Here is a 27,184-nt window from a genome sequence, read left to right as displayed (position 1 = left end):
AGGTTTGATCCCGGTTAGTTTCTTCTTACTGCACAAAGCACCATCAACTTCTCACCAGAGTGGCACCTGTTTATCTACTTGCATTTTGCATACTTCTGAACTGTATAAAAGCCAGTGTAGGAATATTTAAGTCTTCATGATTTCCCTAGAAAAAAATTACAGAACATGGGAAGAAATTAGTAAAATTCAAGGTACTAATTATGACGTTTAAAGCGCTCCATGGCTTAGGCCCAGGATACCTGCGAGACCACCTACTGCCACTGGTAGCCTCCCATCGTCCAGTGCGATCCCACAGAGTTGGCCTCCTCAGGGTGCCGTCGGCCAGACAGTGTCGGCTAGCGACCCCCAAGGGGAGAGCCTTCTCTGTGGGAGCGCCTTCCCTCTGGAATGAGCTGCCCCCAGAGCTTCGTATAATTCCCGACCTCCGGTCCTTCTGACGCGCCCTAAAAAGTTGGCTTTTCCAGCAAGCCGGCCTGGCCTGAACAAAACAAAATAAATTATTGATCGTTGTTTTAATCGAATTTTTTTAAAATGTTATTGTTAATCTTAATTGGGTTTGTTTTTTGGATACTCTTATCTATTTTTAAAAAAAACTTTTGTAATATGTGGGTTTTTTTTTAAGGTTGTACGCCGCTCTGAGTCCTTGGGAGAAGGGCGGCATATAAATCAAACAAACAAACAAACAAACAAACAAACAAAAAATAAACACAAGACTTCCACAGATGCCTTCATATAAAGAAAGGTTTTGGGGTAGAATGGGGAGATGTGACAAAGTGTAGTGAGGTTATGAAGTGATAAAATGCCTGCGTGGCTGCTTTTCTTTCTGCTATCATTCGGCTGAAGTAAGATTTATATTGTTGAACTTCAGGCGATACCTTTCCTCATAGTTTCTCATAGTTGATTTCCGCCCCCCCCCCCTTTTTGGTTGTGACTTTGCTTCATGGGACAAATGAAATCAATGCTTTATCTACCACTCATAATTGTAAGACTTCAGCTGGGAATCTAAGATAGCTTATAAATCAATCATTATTTTGTCTTTTCCTCCAGGGAAGCCTTTTACCAGAAAAAATATAAATGTTCTTCTTTTATCAGACTGGACAATTTTAGTAGGTTTATAAAAAGCAGACAGCAGTCTTGTTGGAACATTATGTTTCATGCTGGAATTGGATAGTGAGAGTAGCTTATGTCCTCGTCCAATGCAATACATCCACAGAAGGATTTTTCCCCAACAAATGCCTTTCCAGTCTGTGCTTGGAAGCCTCTAATGATGAAGACCCCCAGTTGACAGCTGAGACAAGAGTGGCATGGAACAATTCAGCCAGAGTTTAGCTCTTTACTTGCTTACTGTCAACAGTCCCGTTGGCATGTACAGCAAAAGAAAATCCTGGGGTATTATTTTACCAAGAGTATAAATTTACTGATAGATCCGTACACTACAGGCACAGAAGAAGCAAAGCTAGCTCTAATGTTTTTGTGCAAAAAACAGCATAGTTAATTTCCCCATTTGGGCCACCCATTGTTCACCAATCCAACACCTTATTTTTATTTTCGGAAAACAGTCTGCACTTTTGGAAAGTTCCCATTGAGTGACCTTGAAGTCAAGATTTTCTCAAAAGGCTCACATAAATTCCTCCCCTCCCAGCTCCCAATACATTCCAAGTGTTACCCTCCCTCTCCTTCCGTTTCTGTTGTTACCGGTCAGCCTTGACACTTACCCATAGAAGACAGAATCTTGCGACATTAAACCCCTAGTACTCCCAGGATGTAATGGATATAATGAATATATCACGGGAGCTTCTAGGGAGTGGCTGTTATTGCTCTCTTCATCTGTCTCCTTTCCAGCTATGGTCCATGATGCTTGTCATCTCCCTTCGCTTTCTAGAATGTGTTCCCCTCTTCCTGGGAAATTGTCATATCACTGTTGTCCATCATCCAGCCACTGCTTGGTGGGTACCATCTGTTATACCAATATAGGTAGTCTTTGCATAATGAACACAGCTGAAACACAGTTATTAAGTAAAACATCACATGATCGTGCTGTACTTATAGTGTCAGTTAAGCGAATCACCTGCAGTTAAGTGAGACACCACAAAACCACAACTTGTCGTGTACTGATGGCTTTTCCATTGATTCTGTTGTCGGAAGCCACCTATGAAACATGCATATGGTGAACATGGGACCTTTTGATGGTCATTAGCAGTGGTGGGTTTCAAAAATTGTTCAAACCTACCCTGTGGCTGTGACCTCCTTTGTGGGAGTGGCTTGCCACCCATGTGACCAGATGGGAGTGGCTTGCCACCCATGTGACCGGATATGAAGATGCCGACGACACTTGTCAGAACCACCTTAAATTACCTCACACATAGCACTGGCATGCATAAGAATAGGATGTAAACTTGTTTTTTAAAAGGCATCTTTGGTTTGCGTTAAAACAACTTCAACACACGCAATGTTCTGATTGCACCACAAACGCAGTAGTCATCCTTACCTTTCACAGAGGCACTGAGTTTTATAAATATGAGCATGATAGTGTAGAATAATCATATCCAAGGACCAGTGGTGGGTTTCAAAAAAATTTGGAACCTCTTCTGTAGGTGTGGCCTGCTTTCCGGGTCCACTGGTGGAACCTCTTCTAACCGTTTCAGTAGATTTGACGAACCGGTTCTACCGAATAGGCGCGAACTGGTAGGAACCCATCTCTGGTTAACTTGCTGGTTGTGAAATACCTGAAGACAAATACATGATGCTGAGAGGTTTGCATGGATTGCCAGTGCCACTCGCAAAATTGCTTTTACAGTGCCGTTGTAACTTTGAATGTTTGCCCTGTCACTAAACAGGGCAATCATCAAATGAGGTTTATTTGTAACTGAAACATGACCCCATCCCCCCACCCCAGAATCTAATCTACAGAGAAGTTGAGAACAAATTTCTGAAAATATTTAGCTAAGACTGATAACAACAGCAACAAAAGAATTGTATACGAATCTCCTTTCCCTTTGAGTCTATTGTCAATTCCATGATAAAGGCTTAATCATATTTATGAAGCTTTGAGTTTTGCCATAAATATGAAAAACTGTATGTTCATATAAAATATTGTCAGGAAGTTTTTCAGATGGCCTTCATTTTGTTCCCTCTCTCATCCCTTTCTACTGTTTTCAATGGAAACTGCACAAAGTAGCATAGGGCTTAGAATTGCTCTGCAAGCACCTATTGTTCGAAATCTGATTTTAACCTTGCAGTAAAGATTACTTTATGTATTCTGCTTAATGTGATAGGTAGTAATTGTTTGTCAAGGCTAAGTGCTATAGGACATAATACTTTTCTAAAATAATGTTTTTGTAATTGTAGAAGAAGCATTCTAAAGGTCTAGAAAATGCTGCTGAATAAAAATGTCAGAAATTGAATATGGTTCTAATTTTTTATTTTAGTCTTTTTATTTAAAAAAAACTTTTCAATTAAATGCCTTTTAAAGCTACTAGGATGCTAGATTTGAACAAAGTAGCTTTTTTATTTAAAACATCATGTAATAAAATAGTAAAAGGTAAAAAAACAATATTTTTCTTTAATTACTTTTTATTTTGAGATCAATTGTACACACACTGGTATTGTCGACTTTGACTGATAGAAGATTCTGAAGAGGTGGCCTTCTACCCCTTGAGAACCAAACTTGAGGCTTTCTAAATAGACTCATAAATTGTATTATCTTTTTCTTCAAAAATGGGTGAAGCTGTCCTTTCCCCACATTTTCAATGGCTTATTGAAAATCCCATTCAGCCTTGGAATTTGCTATTTTCCTTTGAGGGTAGGAAAGGTGCCTTTGATTTTCAAAATAATAAAAGCTTTCGGGGGGAAAGGGATTTTGGTTTTTCTTTTAAGTTTGCTTTAAATTGGGAATGTTTCAGAAAACGGGGTGGGGAGAAAGAGGGGGGGGAAAGCTTCAGCAAATGCATCCCTTTCATATGAAGAAATTATGTTCTTGGATGTGTCGTGCTCCCTCCCAAGTTACAGAAATGTGCTCCTCATATCTGATCTAAGGATATCTATTCAAGGGGGAGCCATACCTACAACCAGACCGTCGTTATTTTTCTGTAGCGCAGTAGTGCAGTTACAGAGGAACCATGCCTGGTTCGTTTTGAAAAAGTGGCTATTTGGGACTAGGAATTGCTGAGGGAACCCCCCCCCCCCGCTTCCCCAGTTCCCACTATGCTGCATCTTTAGGTGTACAACATAATAGCCGGTATTGGATCCACAAAACAGCAACTAATCAATGAGAGAAAGAAGCTTCCCATTACTGAAAATAGAAAAGATCCTTGGAAAAGGGGTGTGGTGGTGGGGAGATTGTATGCAGTGCTGCATGAATTATTAAAACAGCCTTTTTTGCTCTGTACAACTCCTTCACACTCACTCTCCCTCCTCATTCTTCTCTGCTCCCACTTGGCATTCTATTGATGGTTCCCTTTCCCTCCCTCTTCCCTGCTGTATATTTCCTACTTGTTCTTCTCCTCATGTTGCTTGTCTTGCTGTTTCCCCCATCTTTCCACCACCTTTTAGCATCCCAGCTTTTCTTCACCTCTCCTCTCTTGCTGGTTGTAATTTCTGCTTTCATCATCCCTCTTCTTTCCTTCCCACTTCCTGGTTCTCCTTTCCAGCTGTTCTTCGTTGTGCTTGTCGCTTCTCTCCCCAGATAAAATTTCTGATGTTGCCATTATTCATCTATCTGCCTCCTGTCGCTACACACAGTCAAGGGCCTTCGTAGAAGCTTTTTGAACAGTGGCTGTTGTATAATTCCCGATCAAGCAGGGGGAATCAGTCGAATGGGCCATGTGGAGCAAACACGCACAATTTAAGCGTGTTAGATATTCTCCTTTTTATGAGATTTCTCCAGCACTTACTATTTCTGTTTTGGGTGTTGGGGAGCATTTGAGTTTGAAAACATTTTCCCCTTTGTGTAAAATGTAGTTCTTTTGGGATAACAATTAGCTCTCGATCCTGAACATCATTAATATTGTGACCCGTCAAAACCGCGGTAGACAAAACCGCGCTCGATGAAAGCGCGTACCTGACGTCATCAGCAGCGCGACGAAAAAAATTAAAAATAAATTAAATTGAAATTAAAATTAAATTAAAGCAAGCCGATTCACATAAAGGTAAGGGTTAGGTTTAGGGTTAGGGTAAGGGTTAGGGTTAGGGTTACATTAAGCGTTAGGGTTAGGTTTAGCGTTAGGTTAAGGGTTAGCGTTAGGTTTAGCATTAGGTTAAGGGTTAGGTTTAGGGTTAGGTTTAGGGTTAGGTTTAGGGTTAGGTTTAGGGTTAGGTTTAGGGTTAGGTTTGGGGGGGTTAGGGTAAGGTTTTCGCTTTAATTTTAAATTTACCGCTCACAGCGCGATGTTTTCGTCGTGCTGTGATGACGTTACATACGCGCTTTCGTCGAGCGCACTTTTGTCTACCGCGGTTTTGTGGTGGAACCCATTAATATTACCTGGAATGGTAGATTTCAGTGTTTTGCCTTATGAGTCCTGGCTTTCAATGTTCCATGCACCCTGATTAAAAACCAGGTGATAACACTCTTGTTTACATCACTAGAATATGATTTGGTTACTGAAAATATATTGAGGATTTGTTTATAGGAAGGACTTAATCCCTGGAATTTACAGAGAAAATTCATCAAAATAGAGCAGAATAAAACTTGTCTGTGAGACTTTACAAAATCTATGCTGGTCAGAGACAAATAAATTGTATTAAAAGCATCAGTGATCTGACTTAGCTCAAAGGGTTCTTTAATTGGATCATTGGAACTTTAGTTGCCGTCAGATATGTTGCAAGCCTTCAATGCATAATCTGTGGTATGCATTATTATCCCCATTATAGTCTCTCTCTCTCTCTCTCTCTCTCTCTCTCTCTCTCTCCCTCCCTCCCTCCCTCCCTCCCTCCCTCCCTCTCTCTCTGTGTGTGTTCTAAGTGTTTATACGTTCATTCTAGTCTTAAAATGTCTTACACTGAATATCCTTTTAAATGCCATAACTGAAGTTAATGGAATGGAACACAACGGAATAGAATAGAATAGAATGAGAAATAGATAAATAAATCGAAAAATTGAAATTGAAATTGAAGAGTTGGAAGGGACCTTGGACATCTTCTAGTCCAACCCCCTGCTCAAGCAGGAAGCTGTATACCATTTCAGAGAAATGGATGTCCAGTCTCTTCTTAAAAAGACCTCCAGTGTTGGAGCATTCACAGTTTCTGGAGGCAAGTTGTTCCACTGCTTAAATGTTCTCACTGTCAGGAAGTGTCTCCTTCATTCTAGATTGCTTCTCTCCTTGATTAGCTTCCATCCATTGCTTCTTATCCTACCTTCAGGTGCTTTGGAAAATATCTTGACTCCAGTGGGGGGTTTCAAAAATTTTTGGAACCTCTTCTGTAGTTGTGGCCTGCTTTCCGGGTCCACTGGTGGAACCTCTTCTAACCAGTTCAGTAGATTTGATGAACCGGTTCTACCGAATAGGTGCGAACTGGTAGGAACCCACCTCTGCTTGACTCCCTCTTCTTTGTGGCAGCCCCTGAGATATTGGAAGGCAGCTATCATGTCAACCCTAGTCCTTCTTTTCAACAAACCAGACATACCTAATTCCAGCATCCATTCTTTATGTTTTAGCCTCCAGTCCCCTAATCATTTTTGTTGCTCTTCTCTGCACTCTTTCTAGATTCTCAACATCTTTTTTACATTGTGGCAATCAAAACTGGATGTATATTCCAAGTGTGGTCTTACCAAGGCATTATAAAGTGGTATTAACACTTCACGTGATCTTGATTCTATCCCTCTGTTAATGCAGCCTAGAACTGTGTTAACTTTTTTGTCAGCTGTAACACACTGTTTGCTCATTTTTAAATGATTGTCCACTAGGACTCCCAAGTTCTCTCTCACAGTTACTAGTATTGAGCGAGGTACCACAATATGCATTTGGTTTCTCTTGCCTAAATGTAGAACCTTACTTTTTTCACAACTGAATTTCATTTTGTTAAATAGCACCCTAATGTTCAAGTCTACTATATAGTTTGTTTCAAGACATTGTTTCCTTTTTCAGTGTTACAGAACAGGACTGAAGAGTTTACAATCTCACATAAATAAATGTCACAGATATCAACTTTACAAAGATTGGAATTCCCCAGACACATTTTGTTAGAAAGTGCCATTCTTCTCACCTTATGCATACATTAGATGAAAGGAGTTTTCATTGAATCTGAAATAACACAGCCTGTGGGCCAGGGGTGGGTTTCTCACCCCGTTCCAACCAGTTCGGTTGGAACGGGGCCGGCGGCGTCCTCGTGCATGCGCGCGGCGCACGCATGCATACTAGCGTCTGTGCGATGCTCCAGCTGCTCCTGGAGGATCGCGCAGGTGCTGTATGCGTCCTGCACATGCGTGGAAGCACAGAACTCGTCAAAACCGGGTAAGGAGCGCGGGTGGGCGGGCCCGTCGCCATTCCCGGAAGTTACTTACTTCCGGGTTCGCCGACCAACCGGTTCGCAGGGACCGCTGCAAACCGGTTGAAACCCACCCCTGCTGTGGGCCCTTCTCACATATTTTATTTGGGAGTCTTAAAGTGCAGACATGTATTCTAATCATTACTAGATTATTAATCATACTAGACTTCTTAACCTTCTCTAGATAGTGTTTGTTTTACTATCTGCAGGCAACCAAATTGTTCCCAACATGAGAATCAGAGGTAGGTTCCTACCGGTTCGCACCGGCTTGGTGGAACTGGTAGTGGAAATGGTGACTGGGTCTCCGAACAGGTAGGGACATTATTGTGGTCCAGCAGGAGCCGTTGGAGCTGCCAGACAGCGAGGGGCCCTATGTGTCGGCTCTGGAGGATGTGGAGGAACCTGGACAGGGTTCCGACTCCGAGCAGGGCACAGAGAGGCTGGTTGGCCACCAGGAGGCACCTGAGCCTTGGATAAGTGGGGAGGACACAAGGGAGTGTGATCCAGACGTCAGCAGTGGGGAGGAGCCAAGGGAGTTGTTCCTAGATGCCTGGCACCGGAGAGCTAATAGGCATCAGGAACAGTTGCACAGTTACAGGAGGTAATTGCACTCAGCTGGTGGTAATTAGGCTCCTCTCCAGACTATAAATGGAATGCTTGTGCACACGCTCCTTTTGCAGAAGTCAACACATTAACTAATGTTGGAGAACAGCATTGTGAGCTTGGCAGGCTGGATTGCTGCCAAGGCTTATCTGTGCTGGATTGGTGCCAAGGCATATCTGTGCCGGTTTGCTGCCAAGGACCTGCCTGTCTATTAATAATTTCCATAAAGTATCTTTGGCTTGGAGTGCTTTGGTGTGGAACGAGGGGGGTCAGAACAGGACGGCATGCTCGCCACACTCCTAAACCGGTTCCCAGGTCGCCATGACATCTTTTTTTTTACCTTTTTAAATGTTCTGTGCATGCACAAACCTATTTATAGGCAACTGTGCAGGGATGCACACAGAGCGAATCGGCAGTATGCTGGCAGAAACCCACCCCTGATGAGAATACCAAAAATTTATTGTTGCATCTGTTTTGTAAGAGTTTGTCCTGTTCGCTCCGCTATGTATGCTAAGTTGGAAAGCCATATTTTTATTAAAGTTTGTTTGTAATATGAAAACAGCAATGAATAAAAGCCTTACACTATTTTATTCAGACACTGGGACTTTGTTTTTAATTATGACACAAGCTCTAGGGAAGCCCACTGAAGGAATGAGCAAATCATCATGAATAGTTGTAATGCTCCCCACAGAATACTGGATTTAGTTTCTCCCACAAAAATATGTGAGCAATCCTAAGAAGATACTAAAATATTGATTAAGTGCTTTCTTTAACTGCTGTTGTCTCTGAGAAGGCATAAAAGAAGTCATATTCAGAGAAGGGGAAAAATTGATTTGAAATTCATAAGATTACCTGGCTCTGTTATATTTTTTATTCACATAATATGCTTGGCCTTTTCTTATTCCTTTTCTTAAATGTTTAGTGTTACCTGGCTGCTGCCAATCTGTTTCATACCCAGTCTCTAGATTTGTAGCGTCCACCATTAAATATATAAACATAGTTGTGGGATTGCATGCCTCTAGCAAGTTGAACATTCATCTAATGCTGCAAATCCTTAACCAAGATTTTTGACAAGAAATAAGGAACTGTGGATGCTGCATTGTTCTCTGAAACAGCAGCTACTAATGTTAATAGTCCAGAAATAATTATAGTAGCAGTATAGACTTTTAGTGAGCAGTTTATTCTGTATCAAGGGATGACTAAAAATGTCAGAACTGTAGATTGATTCTTTTTTTTAAAGTCAGAAATTTAGAAGGGATATAAACTGGCATATCCTCATTGGAATTTCTATAGATGTTGATATAACATTTGGATGTGTGTATCAAATTACATACTTTCTTCCAAATCTACTGGTTACCTAAACTTTCATTTCCTCATTGTCAATTTAGTGGGGAGTTAGAACACTGAAGGTTGCCATCCATCAATTCAGAGATGTATTGGTAAATTCTATACTTATTCTGCCCACTCCTGCTTAGGATTCAGTAAGCAAGTTCACCCTTCAATGTTATTTGAGCAAAAAAGGCACTGGGATAATTAAAAAATTAGTTGCACTTAGTTCTCATTGTAATAAATGTGGGGGAAAAAAGTCTTAATTTATTTAACTTAGAACCGCATTGATCCAAGCAAGAACTAGATTATAAAGAATTTAGTTTAGATCCAGCTCATTTCTTATAGCAGTATTTTAAATCTGCTCGGAACAAAGTGATTTGTGGATTGCACATTTAGAATCAAAATGTAGTAGTCTACTAAATCTGTTAGAAACATGAAGTCTTCTCTTGCATAATACAACTGAGTACTTGTTCAAACTTTACTACAATTATGTTTTACTGAATTAAGGGTCTCTCATCTGCCCTCCCCTCAAATGGTTCATAAGACTTGTTCATAAAGAGGCCGCTGTGACTTTCTCTCCCCAGCACTGACATTTAATAAGTATTAACCACAGCTACAATCTGAAAGTTACTTCACTTAATGAACATACCATCAAAGCACCAAAGTATTCTGGATGTGGAAAGGTCATATAAATTAACTCCTGGAAAGAAGTTGTATGATCATTTTGTTTAAACTTTTACATCATTTATAATGAAAGGAAACGTACAAAGGTTATATCGTTCACTATACACAATTATTTTATATGCCAAAATTAACAAAACCTCTGGTTTAAGAATTTAATACCATCTCATTAATTTCTCTTCCACCACCCCCCGCCCCAAGCTGCAACCCTGTGAAAAAAACATTGACAATTCCATGATTTTCTGAATTTCTTGTCTGCTCTCTGTTTTTCTCCTGGTTTAGTTCAGATTACTGATTTGTTTGTCTTTCAGTATGGAACATGCTTCTCTCACAGTTTACTTCCAGTAAAACAAAAAAATGTAATAAAACTTAACAAAGGTTAGTACTGGTCACAAACCCCTATCCCTGCCAAATAGTATGTGCTTCATTGGACCTTGTCCAGCATCTCTCCTGTCCTCTCCTTGAATACAGTCCCCAAAAGTAGAAATCTTAATTGCTAGACCAGCATTGGAAAACTTAGCTCTCCACCTTTTCCCAAATCCCTGGCCAATTTGTATGGTCCTTGTGAAGAACAACGTGTTTGTAAGTTGGGAAACTATAAACAAGGTTAGAAGGAAGAGTCAAATGTGGAATAAGCCTTGAATGCTTGTGCAGTTGCAAGAGGCATTAAGACCCCCACCACACACACACACACACACACCATGAAATGTTATCTGGTTGCTTCCAGAGGAAAGCAATCAGTCAATCTCTGGAGGTTCTTTAATATAGGTAGACAAGGAAAACTGTCCCCACTGCAAGAGAGATCTTATGGATCACATTGTTCCTCAGAGATAGTTTCAGTTCCCACTTCCTTGTGACATACTGAGAGGATTTGAAGAGCCAACTGTTCTCCTATCCTGTGGGTAGAGTTGAACAGTGTTGGTTATTCTGCAATATTGTGTCTTCTGTCCATCCAACATGTATGGTTCCTGTTGTGGCTCAGCAGGAGCTGTTGGAGCTGCCACCAGATTCCAACAGTGAGGGGCCCTATGAGTCGGCTCTGGAGGATGTGGAGGACCCTGGACAGGGTTCCGACTCTGAGAAGGGCGCAGAGAGGCTGGTTGGCCACCAGGAGGTGCCTGAGCCTTGGGCCAGTGGGGAGGAGACAAGGGAGTTGGTCCTAGATGCCCGGCAACAGAGAGCTAATAGGTGTAAAGAACAGTTGTGCAGTTACAGGAGATAATTGCCCTCAGCAGGTGGTAATTAGGCTCCTCTCAAGACTATAAAAGGAATGATTGTGCATACACTCGTTGCAGGAGTCAACGTATTTACTAGAGCTGGAGAACTCTCGTGGCTAGCTGGCAGGCTGGATTGCTTCCAAGGTTAGTCTGTGCTGGATTGCTGCCAACATCTAGTCTGTGCTGGATTGCTGCCAAGATCTGGTCTGTGCTGGATTGCTACCAAGGTCTAGTCTGTGTGTTAATAAATCCTTGAAGTATCTTTGTCTAAGCGTGCTTTGATGTATGAAGAGGGGGGGGGTCAGAACAGGTTTCTGTTTGCATTGTTGGTATTTTTTTCATTTGTAAGTTCCCCAAAGTTGTCTAAATAAATTTAAATAAATAAATAATAAGTCCCATGGAAGGGTAAAACAATTCACGAGAAGTAGTTGAAGAGAAAAACACATAAATATTCCAGGATACATCTGAATGGCCAACATCAGAGACTTTTCTCATTGTGTATGCCCTATTCATTAATAACTCTGCAAAATTACTATTTAATTTGGGGAAATGTAGAAATTGTTTGGGTATAAACATGAGAGAATTATTATAGAAAATTAGATAAACAAAGATAATTATTTCCTATTTGATTTCATTACCAGTTTTCATTACCGGTTTTCATTATAAGCAGTTTGGTTGAGAGATATGTCAGGGGATTGGTCCAATAGAATAAGTGACAGAAAGAAATTGGGCTTTCTAATAACAGGATAGCTCTTTAAAATGGAATCAATATATACATACGTACATATCTACATACATACCAGTGGTGGGATTCAGCCAGTTCGCACCTATTCGGGAGAACTGGTTGGTAACTTTCTAAGCAGTTCAGAGAACCGATTGTTGGAAGAAATCTCCTTTTGTTTTTTCCCACTTTACAGGGCTAATCCTGTAAGGAAGGCAGGAAGGAAACATTCTGGTGTTGTTTCTAGCCTAATCTTTATTGACCTGCTTACAGAAACTGCCGCTCCGGTTAACCCTTATGACATTGTAACAGCTAAGGCGAAGCACCTATTGACCTGAGCAACATTGTGTTGGCCACACCCACCCTTGGTGGTCACAGGACCACCAAGCCATACCTACCCAGCTGGTCATTAGCGCAGAGGACCGGTTGTTAAATTATTTGAATCCCACCGTTGATACATACAATTTTGTGCCACATTTGTTTTATCTGTCCTACTTACAACTGAAGTTTAGCACAAATTTTGACGATTGCCACCATTGTCTGTATTATAGTTACTATATTAATGTATATTTATATATTTTTATTTACGTCCACCTTTTATCTTTATTAATAATTATAGGCACATATATTTTATAGCTACATTCTCTGGCCTAAAGGACATAATAAGGGGACGTGTCTTGGCTCACAACTCACAAGAAATCTGGTGTGAAGTCACTACTTCAGCTTAATTTAAGCAGCAAGTACTGCAGCATGGACTGAGCAGGAGCCCTAAGGGAGGTGGGCTGGTGTCTTTTTCTGGCCTTCCAACTGCAGGGGACCTCGTCTGGATTGGGTCCAGATCAGTGGTGGGTTGCTTATCCCATTCCAACCGGTTCGGTTGGAACGGGGCCGGCGGCATCCTCGTGCACGCGCGCAGATCACGCATGTGTCGTAGCACCTGTGCGATGCTCCAGCTGCTCATGGAGAATCCGCAAGCACTGTATGTGCCATCCAGATGCTCACGGATAATCGTGCAGGCGCTGTATGGGCCATGCACCTGCGTGGAAGCGCAGAAGCCTTCAAAGACTGGTAAGGAGCGCGGGCAGGCGGGTGGGCCCTTCGCCGTTACCGGAAGTTACTTACTTCCGGCTTCGCCGACCAACCGGTTCACGGGGACCGCTGCGAACTGGTTGAAACCCACCCCTGATCCAGATAGAGACTTGTTGGGGGTGATCCCAGAATCTCCTTAGCACAGAGGAGCACCTCCCTCTTTTCTCCCCAAAAGGTTAAGTTAATATTTATTCAGTGTTAAGCCACACATGATGGCTAACTTCATGAAAAAAAAAATCAACATCTAAGGTAATAATAATTAAAGTTCAAGTGAGCCCAGAGTACATCCAGAGAAGAATAAAAAAGATTGTGTGGTGAAAAAGGGATCTATCTCAATCTTTTCTTTTTCGGGGGGGGGGGGGGGGGCTTGGTGCTCTCTGAGCCTGGCTGTTTTCAGTGCTGGAAGGGCGTGAGGTCTGCTCTCTGTTCTGTCAGTGTTGGTGGGAGTGGTTCCTTTATTAGGTTGTTGCTTGCTGCTTGATTGCACTATCAATTATTTCTTGGTATTAATCTTTCTTTTCCTTTTTTCTTTTCTTTCTCTTTCCTTTTCTTCCTTTTCTTTCATTACAATCCCCCCTTAAAAGAAGCAATCTTTAAACATTTACAAAATATTTATTACAATTATCAAGTTATTAGCAAATTTATACTATAACTTGTAAGTAAGTATGCATGTGGCCAGTTTGGTATAGTGGTTAAAGCATCAGTCTACAACTTGGGAAATTGTAAGTTTGAGGTAAGTCTAAGAAAATAAGCAATTCTAAGCAGTCTACTGTAGGCAGTAGTGGGATTCAGCCAGTTCGCACCTATTTGGGAGAACCGGTTGGTAACTTTCTAAGTAGTTCAGAGAACCAGTTGTTGGAAGAAATCTCCTTTTGCTTTTTTCCACTTTACAGGGCTAATCCTGTAAGGAAGGCAGGAAGGAAACATTCTAGTGTTGTTTGTAGCCTAATATTTATTGACCTGCTTACAGAAACTGCCTCTCCGGTTAACCCTTAGTACATTGTAACAGCTAAGGTGAAGCGTCCACTGACCTGAGTGACCTTGAGTTGGCCACGCCCACCCAGTCACATGACCACCGAGCTTCACCTACCCAGATGGTCATTAGGACAGAGAACCGGTTGTTAAATTATTTGAATCCCACACTGACTGTAGGCATAAAGAAATTTGGGTGACCTTGTGCCAGTTACATCTCTCACTTCTTTCTTTGGAAGTGACAAACCATTTCTGAAAAATGCTGCCAAGGAAATTGTGTAAGGCAGTTGCCAGCAGTTAAAAAGAAGTTAAAAGATGTTTGCGATATACTACTAGTTTCTATATTTTAACCAAGTAATGTGTAGACATTTTAACATGTCACTATTACATGATTTTGCAATTTATACATACACATGCATTGTGGCTTACAAATTTGCACTTAGTTTGAGAAAAGCTGTACAAAACATTTTTTCCCCTTCATACTGCCTGTCAGAAATTAAAGGAAACATTGGTTGTAAGTAAGGGTAATTCTCTTTTAGTGACCACAAATGGGACTGACAAGTTGGACGTTAAGCAAAGCAATCGCTAAATAAAAATCCCGTGACCGCGACTATGCTTACAGTTTTACTTCAGTTTTCCTTTGCTTTACAATATCAGTAGGATACAACTCCAAGTAGCCAGATGAGCACAAATGACGATGAAGGTTTCCAGAACTTGACTTCTGAGAAAGCTGGGCAAATCTCATATCTCTTTTTTCCTTATTTCCTATTCTTTGGAATGTTCATCCCAGCACTGGGATGATTAGGAAGAAGAGAATTAACAGTTTTTATTTACATTCATTGGTGTGGAAGGGATTATAAAAGAGTAAAGAGGCACACAATGGGGAATACTCATTGAAAGGAGTGTACTAGGCCCAAATTACCTCCAATAGACCGATCAGATCCCACAGATTAGGCCTCCTCCGAATTCCATCCGCCGGCCAATGCCGACTGGCGACTACCCGGAGGAGGGCCTTCTCTGTGGCTGCTCCGACCCTCTGGAACGAGCTCCCCGTGGAGATTTGAACCCTCACCACCCTCCAGGCCTTCCGCAAAGCCCTTAAAACCTGGCTGTTCCGACAGGCCTGGGGCTAAAGAGCTGTTGCCCCCCTTCTCGAATGGTATGGTTGTTGTGTGTTTTTAAATTTTTGTATTGTTATGTTCGTCTTTTTATCCCCCTGTCTGTACCCCCTGCCCTGACTGAATTGTGAGCCACCCTGAGTCCCCTTCGGGGAAAAGGGCGGCATATAAATATAATAAATCCAAAATCCAAATCCAAAAGGCAATCAGAAGGCTTTCTGTGAAACTGATTAAAGTCGTGTCAATTTCAAGCAGCAGCTGTGAACCTTAATTAAGGTCACAGAGCAAAGTTTGTTAGCTTGCCTTAGGATTTTAAGGGACCTGTTGAAAGCAGCTCAGGAAAAGATAGTTTGCTTAAACTCATGGGAAGAGGAGGAAAGAAAAAAAAAATGAATCAGCCATAGGACAGTGTGTCCTATGTTTACCAGGAGCCCAGATGTGGAATTCAAAAGGGTGAGGTTTTTTTGGCTTGCTTTATCTCTCTAACCCTTTTTCTTGAAAGACTAGATAGACCAAATAGGATGGTGAACTTGATTTTGGGGTGGAAGCATGGAAATAGTTTAGCAATATATAATACTGGGAGTGATTTAGAGTTAATCTAAGCTGGTTAGATTGTGATTGGTTTAATTATTCCCTGCCTTTTTTGTGTTTTAATGGCATACTTTCCTTTCCCCAACCTCACTAAACATTGATTTTTAAATATGTCTCATAAGGTGAAAACAGAGATAAGGAAGTGTTTTCACCTTGTTAGTTTGGCATTTATTACCCATTTATTGATGGTTTTAAAAGATGTTAAAGTTTTTTGACTGAAAATAATGAAGACGTTCTCAATATAAATTGCATATAAATCCAATAAACAAACAAACAAACAAATATAAAATACAGTAACATAGTGTGCTTGATTGGGTCTTGTTTTAGAGTAATCTGCTTTGGTGAGATATTTGGTCCCTTGCGTGGATACTTCCAGCCTGCCTCAGTCATTCCAATAAAGGTAGAACTGACCTGAAAAGCCCTAAGAATAAAATCATTGATTTTCACATTATTAAGAAGCTCACCCACAGAATATCTCATGGGAATTTTCAAACTGTCATGACTGAAAACTATGTGGAAAACTAATACCAACTTTTTGTGACCAAAAAAAAAAAGGACTGGTGGTCCTATTTAGATGAAAACTTATGTTTCCAGAAACAAATTTAATTGAATTTACCAATAAAATCAGATTATAAACTCAGAAATATTTTTTTTTAAATCATATGTTCTTGGAACACATGATTTGGTGTGTTTGTCAAGTGATCATTAAAGCCTTTTGTCATATCTGAAATAACAAACTGTGGGGGAAGTCTATATTTTATGTATATCAATTCATTTATAGCATTAACTGATGTAGCACATTTGGTAGGACAATATTACAATCAAATTGCAATACAATGTTTTCTAAATAATTTGGTCCTATGATTTATACTATTTCATGTTTTTTTTTTAGTTTTTCATAAATTGTGATGTGGGCCACGTCATGCTCATTATCAATCTCGTTAGGTGTGGGATGGATTATACAATATAATATATAGTTGGCTCAATAATCATAGTTAATGGGTCTACATTAAATTCTAGATTTCATACAGAATATCAAGTGACACACCAGCAGGTTCTATTCCCAGACTTAGCACACTATTTTCATTAATGATTTAGAGAATGCTTATTAAAGCTGGAGATGATGCAAAATTGTGTTTATTTCTAGAGGACAGAAATAAAATTCAGAACAATATTGATACTTTGAAATGAGCAGCACAGAAAAGAATTAAAATTAACAGAGATAAATGCCAAGTTCTTTGGTTATCAAATACACAGTTGTTCTGACCCCCTCCTCCGTCCAGTAGCGAAACCCAAGACAAGCTTAACTAGAATGTACTTTTAATAGCAAGAAGCCAAAATCTCGGTGACTGAAAGCCAAGCAAACAAACAGGTAAGGACCTTGGCAGCAAGTCCGACAAACCTTGGCAGCAATCCAGCCTGCCAAGTTAGTTACGTTCTCTTTAGTCAATACATTGACTTCTGCAAGAGGGGTGTGTCACAAGCAGGCTTTTTTATAGTCTGGAGAGGAGCCTAATGACCACCAGCTGAGCGCAATTACCTCCTGTAATTGCGTAATTGTTCTTGACGCGAGTAGCTTTTCGATGGCGTGCATCCAGGAACAACTCACTGCTGGTTTCTGGATCACTCTCCCTTGTCTCCTCCCCACTGGTCCAAGGCTCAGGTGCCACCTGGTGGCCAACCAGTCTCTCTGCGCCCTGTTCGGAGTCGGAACCCTGTCCAGGGTCCTCCACATCCTCCAGGGCCAAATCATAGGACCCCTCGCTGTCGGAGTCTGGTGGCAGCTCCAATGGCTCCTGCTGGGCCACAACACACAGGTATAGAATAAGGGATACCCAGCTTGGTAAAAGTACTTGCAATAGGAATCTTCTAGTAGTTGTGAAACTGAATTTGAACCAAAAAAGTGATGTGAAGGCAATTTTAAGCTATATCAATAGCAGTATAATTTCTAAACATGCAAAAAAAAAAAAAATCACATCATTTCATCAGATTACACTTTGAATATTGAAACTAGACAGAGTCTACAACTCTGTAAGAAAGGTTCATAGAAAAGCAACAAATATTAGGGCTTTAGAAAATTAAGCTGTATGAAGAGGGACTAATGGTAGCTTGGTATGTTTAGCTTTGACAATAGACAGATAAGGGGGATACAATAGCACTCCTCAACTAGCCGAAAGAATGTCATATCGAAAAATATTAGGATCTGTGTGTTTTTTTCCTTGACTAAAAGGCACAAAATATCAGAGTTAAAGTACAAGAAGACTGATTCCTACTGAATGTTGAAAATAAAAAAAAATCCTAACTGAAAGAGCTCTGGGATAGCAGAACAAATCATCCAAAGTGATGTTGGATTCCCTTCATTTGAGGAGTTCAGGAAGTGAGACAGCTGCCTTGGATACTTTAATTTGAGCATCTCCACTAAGTAGAAGGTCTATGGCAATAAAATGCTCACTTGGATATGGAGAGAGGTATGTGCTGTAAAGCTAAAGAAGGCAGTCCTTCTATTAGCACAGTACCAGGATTAAAACTAACTAACTAAATAAATAACATAACCATTTCAAATCTTCTGTAAGTATCCAAACCTATTGTTTCATAATGTTAAAGGTATCATTGCAAGATCTAAACCAGGGGTAGTCAACCTTTTTATACCTACTGCCCACTTTTGTATCTATGTTAGTAGTAAAATTTTCTAACCGCCCACCGTTTCCACAGTACTGGTGATTTATAAAGTGGGGAAGTAACTTTACTTTATAAAATTTATAAAGCAGAGTTGCAGCAAACCCCTACCGCCCGCCATGAAAGCTGGAACGCCCACTAGTGGGCAGTAGGGACCAGGTTGACTACCACTAATCTAAACTGTTTATAATAAGTCTACCTTTTGCAGGTGGTGATTTTGTCAATTGATGCACCACTTATTTGGGGATTTCGCCCCAAGCACCTATTACTATTGGTACCACTTTTGCTTTTTTGCCATAGTCGTTCTACTTCTATTTTCTGGTCTTTGTATTTTCTCATCTTTTCCATTTCTTTCTCTTCTATTCTGCTGTCTTCAGGTACTGCAACAACCATTATCCTGACTTTGTTCTATTTCCTATTGATAATTGCTAAATATGGGGTGTTATGTGGCAGGTTCTTTGTCCCAGAACTATTTTGCATCTTCTTTATCTTCTATGTTCTATATTCTTTTTCTAGAATATTCTATTCTATCTGTAATCTGACCAGTTCTTACTTGCAGACAAGTGTAATTTCTTCCAAATGTTAATATTGTTGTTGCTGATATTGTTATTTCAGTGTGAAGAGCACTGTCAAATGCTGTATTTTTCTAAATATATTACAGTATCCTCATCTGTAAAGATTGCCAAAAAAATTATACTGATTTGTAGTATCAGGATATAAAGGCAAAATGTAATAGAAAAGGTTCTAAACACCATCATTTTCACAGTTATTATGGAAATGTCATCAGGGCCTATTAACTACTGCACATTAATTAGTATGTTTTCTCTATATATGAATGTATATATTTGTATATTCATTTCTACTCATTTATTTCATAATATATAGTCCAAATAGAAAAACAAGTAAAAATTACTAGACATTTACATACAATATGAAGGAAGTTCCTTTATTTTCTGCTATGGTAGCACTTGGCAGATTCAGGAATAAATAATCATTTGTAGTGAGGGTATGCCTTATCAAACATATGCAGATCAGCACTAATTAATGCTAATTAACGTTTCCTGTCTATCTAGTTGGAAAAACGTCCAAATGTTATGAAATCAGTTAGTATGCCTATTACCCTAATTGTTTTATGTGGGATGGATCTTAATTAAAATATGTAAATTGATCTTAATTGCCATATACTAATGGGGGTTCATGTTATCGCTCCAGAAATGACAAGATTGTGAGTAGGGATACTTAACCAAATACCTTTATGAAATCCTTAACCAAATGGCCTTTACCTAAAATTGTTTTTATTTTAAATCTGTAAATTTACATACTTCTTTAAATGATTTTCAGTGTAGGTGATGTTTCCAAACAACACAATAACATTAACGATTATTTACATATTTAAATCCGAAATGTCCTTTTAAAGATTTCCTTTTTTTCGAATGAAATGAAATGATCTTACAACATTTTTATTCAAAAAGCAACATGAATAAAATAATCAGAACGCTTATGGATTATATTTTCTATTTAGACATAGTATACAGTTTTTTAAAGAAACATAAGGGCTGAAATTTGCCTAGAGGGAATGCCTATTGTCTACAAATTCTGCCTCTCACTTCTAATGGTGAATGGTACAAGAATAATTGTCTGCCACCAAACTGAATGTTTTGCATTTGAATATTTGAGTTTAACTACTGAGGGAATTCTGCCTGAATGTATGTATGTATGTATGTATGTATGTATGTATGTATGTATTCATTCATTCATTCATTCATTCATTCACTCACTCACTCACTCACTCACTCACTCACTCACTCACTCACTCATAGTTAGTAATCATGAATGAAATAACATAAAACCAGGTTCAAATATAGTAAGAGGATTAAAAAACACCATGGAGACACATATAAGAAGTAAACAAAGATTTATTTGTATATTTGTTTGTTTGTTTATTTATTATGCCGTTCATCTCCCCGCCAAGGTGACTCTGGGTGACTTACAGATGATAAAACAAGTCAAAGATGGTTGAAATATTAAAACAATACAGAGTTAAAATATTATTAAGAACTATTCTAAAACTGAACGAAGAGAACTAAGAGCCCGACAGGATGGGATGAGGTCTTGTTTATTCCATCACCCACCTCCAAAGAACCTCAGAAATGTTGTCAAAGCCTGTCGATATTCTTCTGAAAGGCCAAAAGTGAGGGAAAAGTTCTCACCTCCAGTTGTAGAACATTGCACAAAAATGGGGCCACAGCGGAAAAGGTTCATCTCTTTGACCCCACCTGTTTCAATTTTTTAGTAGATGGGATCTGTAGCAGGCCTCTTCTGCGGGCACGAGTGGGACGGGCTTGTCACAGCTCCTCAGATAACCTGGGCCCATGGCATGTAGGGCTTTGAAAGTAACAATCAACACCTGAATGAAGTTAAGCAAAACAAAAACAAATATATAAAATAAAATAAAAGACTTCTTCATGTCGTCATCACAATTTAAGTTACTTTAAGCTTTCTTATGCCAATAGTAGCCAAAAAGAACCTAGCGACTCGCTTTGTAGTAGCAGGGATCCTGTCCAAGAATAGAAAATAAACCATTACCCTTCCTGAAAACTTGATCTTAAATAGGAGATAGTATAGGTAATATGTGCTTGTTGATTTGTGTAATCAACATAGTAACTGAATGTTATTGTTATTAGTAGAATGATAGTAGTTATTCATAAAAATAATAGAACAGTAAAAGTAACAATCAACACCTGAATGAAGTTAAGCAAAACAAAAAGAAATATATAAAATGAAATGAAATAAAATAAAAGACTTCTTCATGTCGTCATCACAATTTAGGTTACTTTAAGCTTTCTTATGCCAATAGTAGCCAATAAGAACATAGCCACTCTCTTTGTAGTAGCAGGGATACTGTCCAAGAATTACCCCTTCCTGAAAACTTGATCTTTACTAGGAGATAGTATAGGTAATATGTGCTTGTGGATTTGTGTAATCAACATAGTAACTGAATGTTATTGTTATTAGTAGAATGATAGTAGTTATCATTCATAAAAATAATAAAACAGTAAAAGTAACAATCAACACCTGAATGAAGTTAAGCAAAACAGAAACAAATATATAAAATGAAATGAAATAAAATAAAAGACTTCTTCATGTCGTCATCACAATTTAGGTTACTTTAAGCTTTCTTATGCCAATAGTAGCCAATAAGAACTTAGCAACTCTCTTTGTAGTAGCAAACAAATATATAAAATAAAATAAAATAAAAGACTTCTTCATGTCATAATCACAATTTAGGTTACTTTAAGCTTTCTTATGCCAATAGTAGCCAATAAGAACTTAGCGACTCTCTTTGTAGTAGCAGGGATACTGTCCAAGAATTACCCTTTCCTGAAAACTTGATCTTTACTAGGAGATAGTATAGGTAATATGTGCTTGTTGATTTGTGTAATCAACATAGTAACTGAATTTTATTGTTATTAATAGAATGATAGTAGTTATCATTCATAATAATAATAAAACAGTAAAAGTAACAATCAACACCTGAATGAAGTTAAGCAAAACAAAAACAAATATATAAAATGAAATGAAATAAAATAAAAGACTTCTTCATGTCGTCATCACAATTTAAGTTACTTTAAGCTTTCTTATGCCAATAGTAGCCAATAAGAACTTAGCGACTCTCTTTGTAGTAGCAGGGATACTGTCCAAGAATTACCCTTTCCTGAAAACTTGATCTTTACTAGGAGATAGTATAGGTAATATGTGCTTGTTGATTTGTGTAATCAACATAGTAACTGAATTTTATTGTTATTAGTAGAATGATAGTAGTTATCATTCATAATAATAATAAAACAGTAAAAGTAACAATCAACACCTGAATGAAGTTAAGCAAAACAAAAACAAATATATAAAATGAAATGAAATAAAATAAAAGACTTCTTCATGTCGTCATCACAATTTAAGTTACTTTAAGCTTTCTTATGCCAATAGTAGCCAATAAGAACTTAGCGACTCTCTTTGTAGTAGCGGGGATCGTGTCCAAGAATAGAAAATAAACCATTACCCCTTCCTGAAAACTTGATCTTTACTAGGAGATAGTATAGGTAATATGTGCTTGTTGATTTGTGTAATCAACATAGTAACTGAATGTTATCGTTATTAGTAGAATGATAGTAGTTATAATTCATAAAAATAATAAAACAGTAAAAGTAACAATCAACACCTGAATGAAGTTAAGCAAAACAAAAACAAATATATAAAATGAAATGAAATAAAATAAAAGACTTCTTCATGTCGTCATCACAATTTAGGTTACTTTAAGCTTTCTTATGCCAATAGTAGCCAATAAGAACTTAGCGACTCTCTTTGTAGTAGCAGGGATACTGTCCAAGAATTACCCTTTCCTGAAAACTTGATCTTTACTAGGAGATAGTATAGGTAATATGTGCTTGTGGATTTGTGTAATCAACATAGTAACTGAATGTTATTGTTATTAGTAGAATGATAGTAGTTACCATTCATAAAAATAATAAAAGAACCCAGTATAAAATACAGAAAGTATTCCCCTTATGACCCTAATTGGGACTGGAATTTCCATTGTTAAGATTTAGATGGTGGAGCACAAAGCAGCAGGAGTAGCAACGAGTTCAGAGTGGCTGATATAATCGGGACGCAGCATGGCAAGATTGGCAGGAAAGTGAGAGAGAGCAGCTGGTGTGGCCACAGCATGTCGGGCCTAAGCCCAAAGATGCCACAGTGAGATCCAATTGAGTTCATTTCTTTATGGGATCTGATCTTCCAGTTTAAGCTTGAAAGAGTAAAATTATAAGCTTCTAACCTAATGGATGCATAATAGATGGGAGATTCTAAGGTGGGCCTATCCTGAAACTTTTCCTCCCCTTACCATCCAAAACAGACTACACAGTCTCTGGTCTTGGGCTCGCTCTGGAATATGCTGCCTCCTCCCTGGGAAATGAGAGGGCTACTGCCAGTGCCAACTACTTCCTTCAACTCCCGCTACAGGGAATACAGGGCAGTAGTGTGCAAGGCAACCAAAAGGGCATAGGTGGGGGTAGAGCCGAGGTGGCGCAGTGGTTAGGGTGCAGTACTCCAGGCCACTTCAGCTGACTGTTATCTACATTTCAGCGGTTCTAATCTCACCGGCTCAAGGTTGACTCAGCCTTCCATCCTTCCGAGGTGGGTGAAATGAGGACCCGGATTGTTGTTGGGGGCGATATGCTGACTCTGTAAACCGCTTAGAGAGGGCTGAAAGCCCTATGAAGCGGTATATAAGTCTAACTGCTATTGCTATTGGTGGGAGGTGAGTGGGAGGAAGTTTAAGCTCCCCTGTGATCATAAATGTGGGAGGTCTGCCAAATGCCCAGTTTTGATCACGAGAACAGTGCAGCAGCCATAACATTAAGAGCAGGCTTAAATACAGAGGTGGGTTCCTACCGGTTCGCACCAGTTCGGTAGAACCGGTTCGTCAAATCTACCGAACCGGTTAGAAGAAGTTCCACCAGTGGACCCAGAAAGCAGGCCACACCTACAGAAGAGGTTCCAAAAGTTTTTGAAACCCACCACTGCTTAAATATCATTTGTTCAGTGCCATCATAATTTGGCTTGCTGAACAAATGATCGTTAAGGAAGGACTGGCTGTATGCAACGCTAGAGGGAAAGGTTTCAGAATGAAGAAGTAGAAATATTTTTCCTTTGCTAAAGTTGAATTGCTAATTTATTTATTTATTTTTTTGCTGTTTTCACAGGACATTGTAACAAATGTTTCTCCAAGGATAATACGTGGAGCTACCACAGGTCCCATGTATGGTCCCGGTCAAGGTTCCTTCTTGAACATTGAGCTCATAAGTGAGAAAACAGCAGCTTATTGGTGCAGGAGTATTTCTGAATTGAAGTCAGACTTCCCTAACAAAGTAAGTCAGAATGAATTGCAAAGAAATTCACGTGTCAAGTAGAGACGATCAATACATTTTTTTTTCAGAAAATTGGAAGTCGTTTGAAAAACAATTGCTACCATGGGGTTTATATATTCATTCACTTTTCTGATAATCAAGCCTTTCGGTATTTTCTGTTTTTAAAAACCTGCAAATATATTTAGTTTAGTTTAGTTTAGTTTAGTTTAGTTTAGTTTAGTTTAGTTTAGTTTAGTTTAGTTTAGTTTAGTTTAGTTTAGTTTAGTTTAGTTTAGTTTAGTTTATTGTACGCCGCCCACTCCCGAAGGACTCCGGGCGGGTTACAATAAACAAGGGAAGGGGATAAATAGACAAAACAACACTTTAAAGTACACAACATTCACAGTTACCGTGGGGCTGGATATTTCACAAGCCCCCCGGCCTGCTGGAGCAGCCAGGACTTGGTGGCTTTGTGGAAGGCCGGGAGGGTAGTAAGGGTCCGCATCTCCACGGGGAGGTCGTTCCAAAGGGCCGGAGCTGCAACAGAGAAGGCTCTCCCCCGGGGAGTCGCCAGCCAACATTGGCTGGCAGATGGAATCCGGAGGAGACCTAACCTGTGAGATCTGATCGATCTAAGGGAGGTAATCGGCAGGAGGCAGTCTCTCAGGTACCCAGGTCCGATGCCATGTAGGGCTTTATAGGTGACGACCAGCACCTTGAAGCGGGTCCGGAGACTAATGGGTAGCCAGTGCAGCTCACGGAGGATAGGTATGTTTTGACTAGACGTGAAGGGGGATAAAGAAAATGTTTATATACTGTGAGAAACAAAGCATCTGCTCAAGTTCCTCTGACAGTAGCACAGATCTGCCCCCTTTTCTAGCTTTTATTCACAGATGCAATGCTTATCGTGGGGTAAATACTTATACATATACTATACTTCACCGTAGCCATGAAATTCATTTCAAAACTGTCATTATTAGAGAGATAAATTTGTTGTCTCTAAAGAAAGGTAGACTTTTTGTTCTGAGTTATAAAGTGCTGGGGGCAAATAGGATGTCAAATAGTTGAAAAAATAGTTTTATTCAAATCCCCATTTTTGGTGCCTTTCTTTGAGAAACTCCATAATACTAGATATGTATACTATATTCAGTAACAACAAAAACAAAATGTTCTTTTTAAAACCTGGCTGAGTGAAAACCATGAATGAAGAATGACATTTTGGCAGGAACAAGAAGAAAGCAGAGTCAAAAAGAGAATTCTTAGCTAATGATTACAGTAAAGTAAATTATTGCATTATTGTAAATATTAAAAAGAAGAAAATATAATTGCTTTTGCATTAGAATGCGGCAGTTTAAAGAATGAGTTCAAAAATTAATATGTTAGGAATTAAAGTCTTTGTTACCGTTTAAGTAGTTGACAGTTCTTTTGGTTGAACTCTGGAATCAAAGGGATTTGTATTAACATTATTCAAATTTTAGCTACATTATGTTTCAGTTTCAGAGAACCATGACAGAAATTGAACTGAACAACAATAAATAATCAAAATAAATGATCAATTTATTTTCTGCAGGAGTGGAATCCTGATTTAATTTCATTTTGTGTTTTAAATAGCCAATTCTTTCTTTTCTTCTCCTACATAAATATTTACATGGATAGTATAAGGTTTACATGGATAAAGCATTGAAAAAAGGCAGTGTTAATGTAATTACATATATGGATCTTCAAGATGTTTTTGTTTTGTTTTTGCACTGTTGAATGATTTGCATGTAAGCATTCATAAAATATTGCCAAAGGGGAAAAAAAAACACATGATTACTAGTATGAAAAATCACCTACATGTGTAAACGGGTAAAGTACTATGCAGAAATATTTTTTTTATTATGCGGAAAATCTCAATATATTATATTGTGTTGATATAATGATGCTTGCATAGCACTAAAATTATTGACATTATATTGTTTCGCTATCTAATAGTATTAGAAATAAAATAAAAATAAATATCAGTGTTAATTACAATTTAGGAAATTGTTATTACAAACATAAAATTATTTGATACCATATAAAATGGTACATAATACAAAAAAACTGCTGCAGTTGCATCAAAGTATTTGTTGTATAATGAAGGTTTTGATCTTGATCTAGTTACTTAGTGTTGAAGTCTCAATTGTATATTGCAGAGGTGTCAAACTTGTGTTGTCACGTGATGTAGCCCGACTACCCCCCCCTTCACTAAACTGGGTGTGGGCATGGCCAGCGCATGAGGCATCAGGCCTGGGGGCTGTGAGTTTGACACCCCTGGAATATTGTATACATACCAACACAAAGATTTAATAAAAGGGAAAAAATATAAAATGGGCAAGATCAATTGAACAAGAATTTTGACGCATGTAGTCATTTGGAATTGTGAATTCTATTTGGTTAGATTTTTTCCCCAAGTATTCATGAATTTTTCCTAACAGAATGAAAATAAAATTGAATTGGTTGTCAGTGGTATCCATGGACAGTCAATGCAAGTGAAAAACAGACTGACAAAAGAAGTGTTGCAATATCTGAACGAAAGCCACTTCCTTGGCTAACTGTGTCACAATAACAGAGGTGGGTTCCTACCAGTTCACACCTATTCGGTAGAACCGGTTCGTCAAATCTACCGAACCGGTTAGAAGAGGTTCCACCAGTGGACCCGGAAAGCAGGCCACACCTACAGAAGAGGTTCCAAATTTTTTGAAACCCACCACTGACACACACACACACACACACACACACACACAGAAAGAGAAAGGAAGGAAGAAAGAAATAAAGAAA

At 39.0% G+C, this 27,184-nt stretch overlaps 1 protein-coding gene across 1 annotated transcript in view; it reads left to right on the top strand.

Annotated features, from left to right (window-relative positions):
• Nucleotides 1–27,184, top strand: part of DPYD (dihydropyrimidine dehydrogenase) — a 628,457-nt gene that overhangs the window by 365,462 nt on the left and 235,811 nt on the right. The window contains 1 exon segment of the mRNA XM_032217710.1: nt 24,239–24,403. Coding sequence (XP_032073601.1) covers nt 24,239–24,403 — 165 coding nt within the window.

The sequence above is a fragment of the Thamnophis elegans genome, chromosome 5 (genome assembly GCF_009769535.1).
Source record: "Thamnophis elegans isolate rThaEle1 chromosome 5, rThaEle1.pri, whole genome shotgun sequence".
In the NCBI taxonomy this organism is placed as follows: Eukaryota; Metazoa; Chordata; class Lepidosauria; order Squamata; family Colubridae; genus Thamnophis; species Thamnophis elegans.
This window is presented reverse-complemented; position numbering and strand designations above follow the sequence as displayed.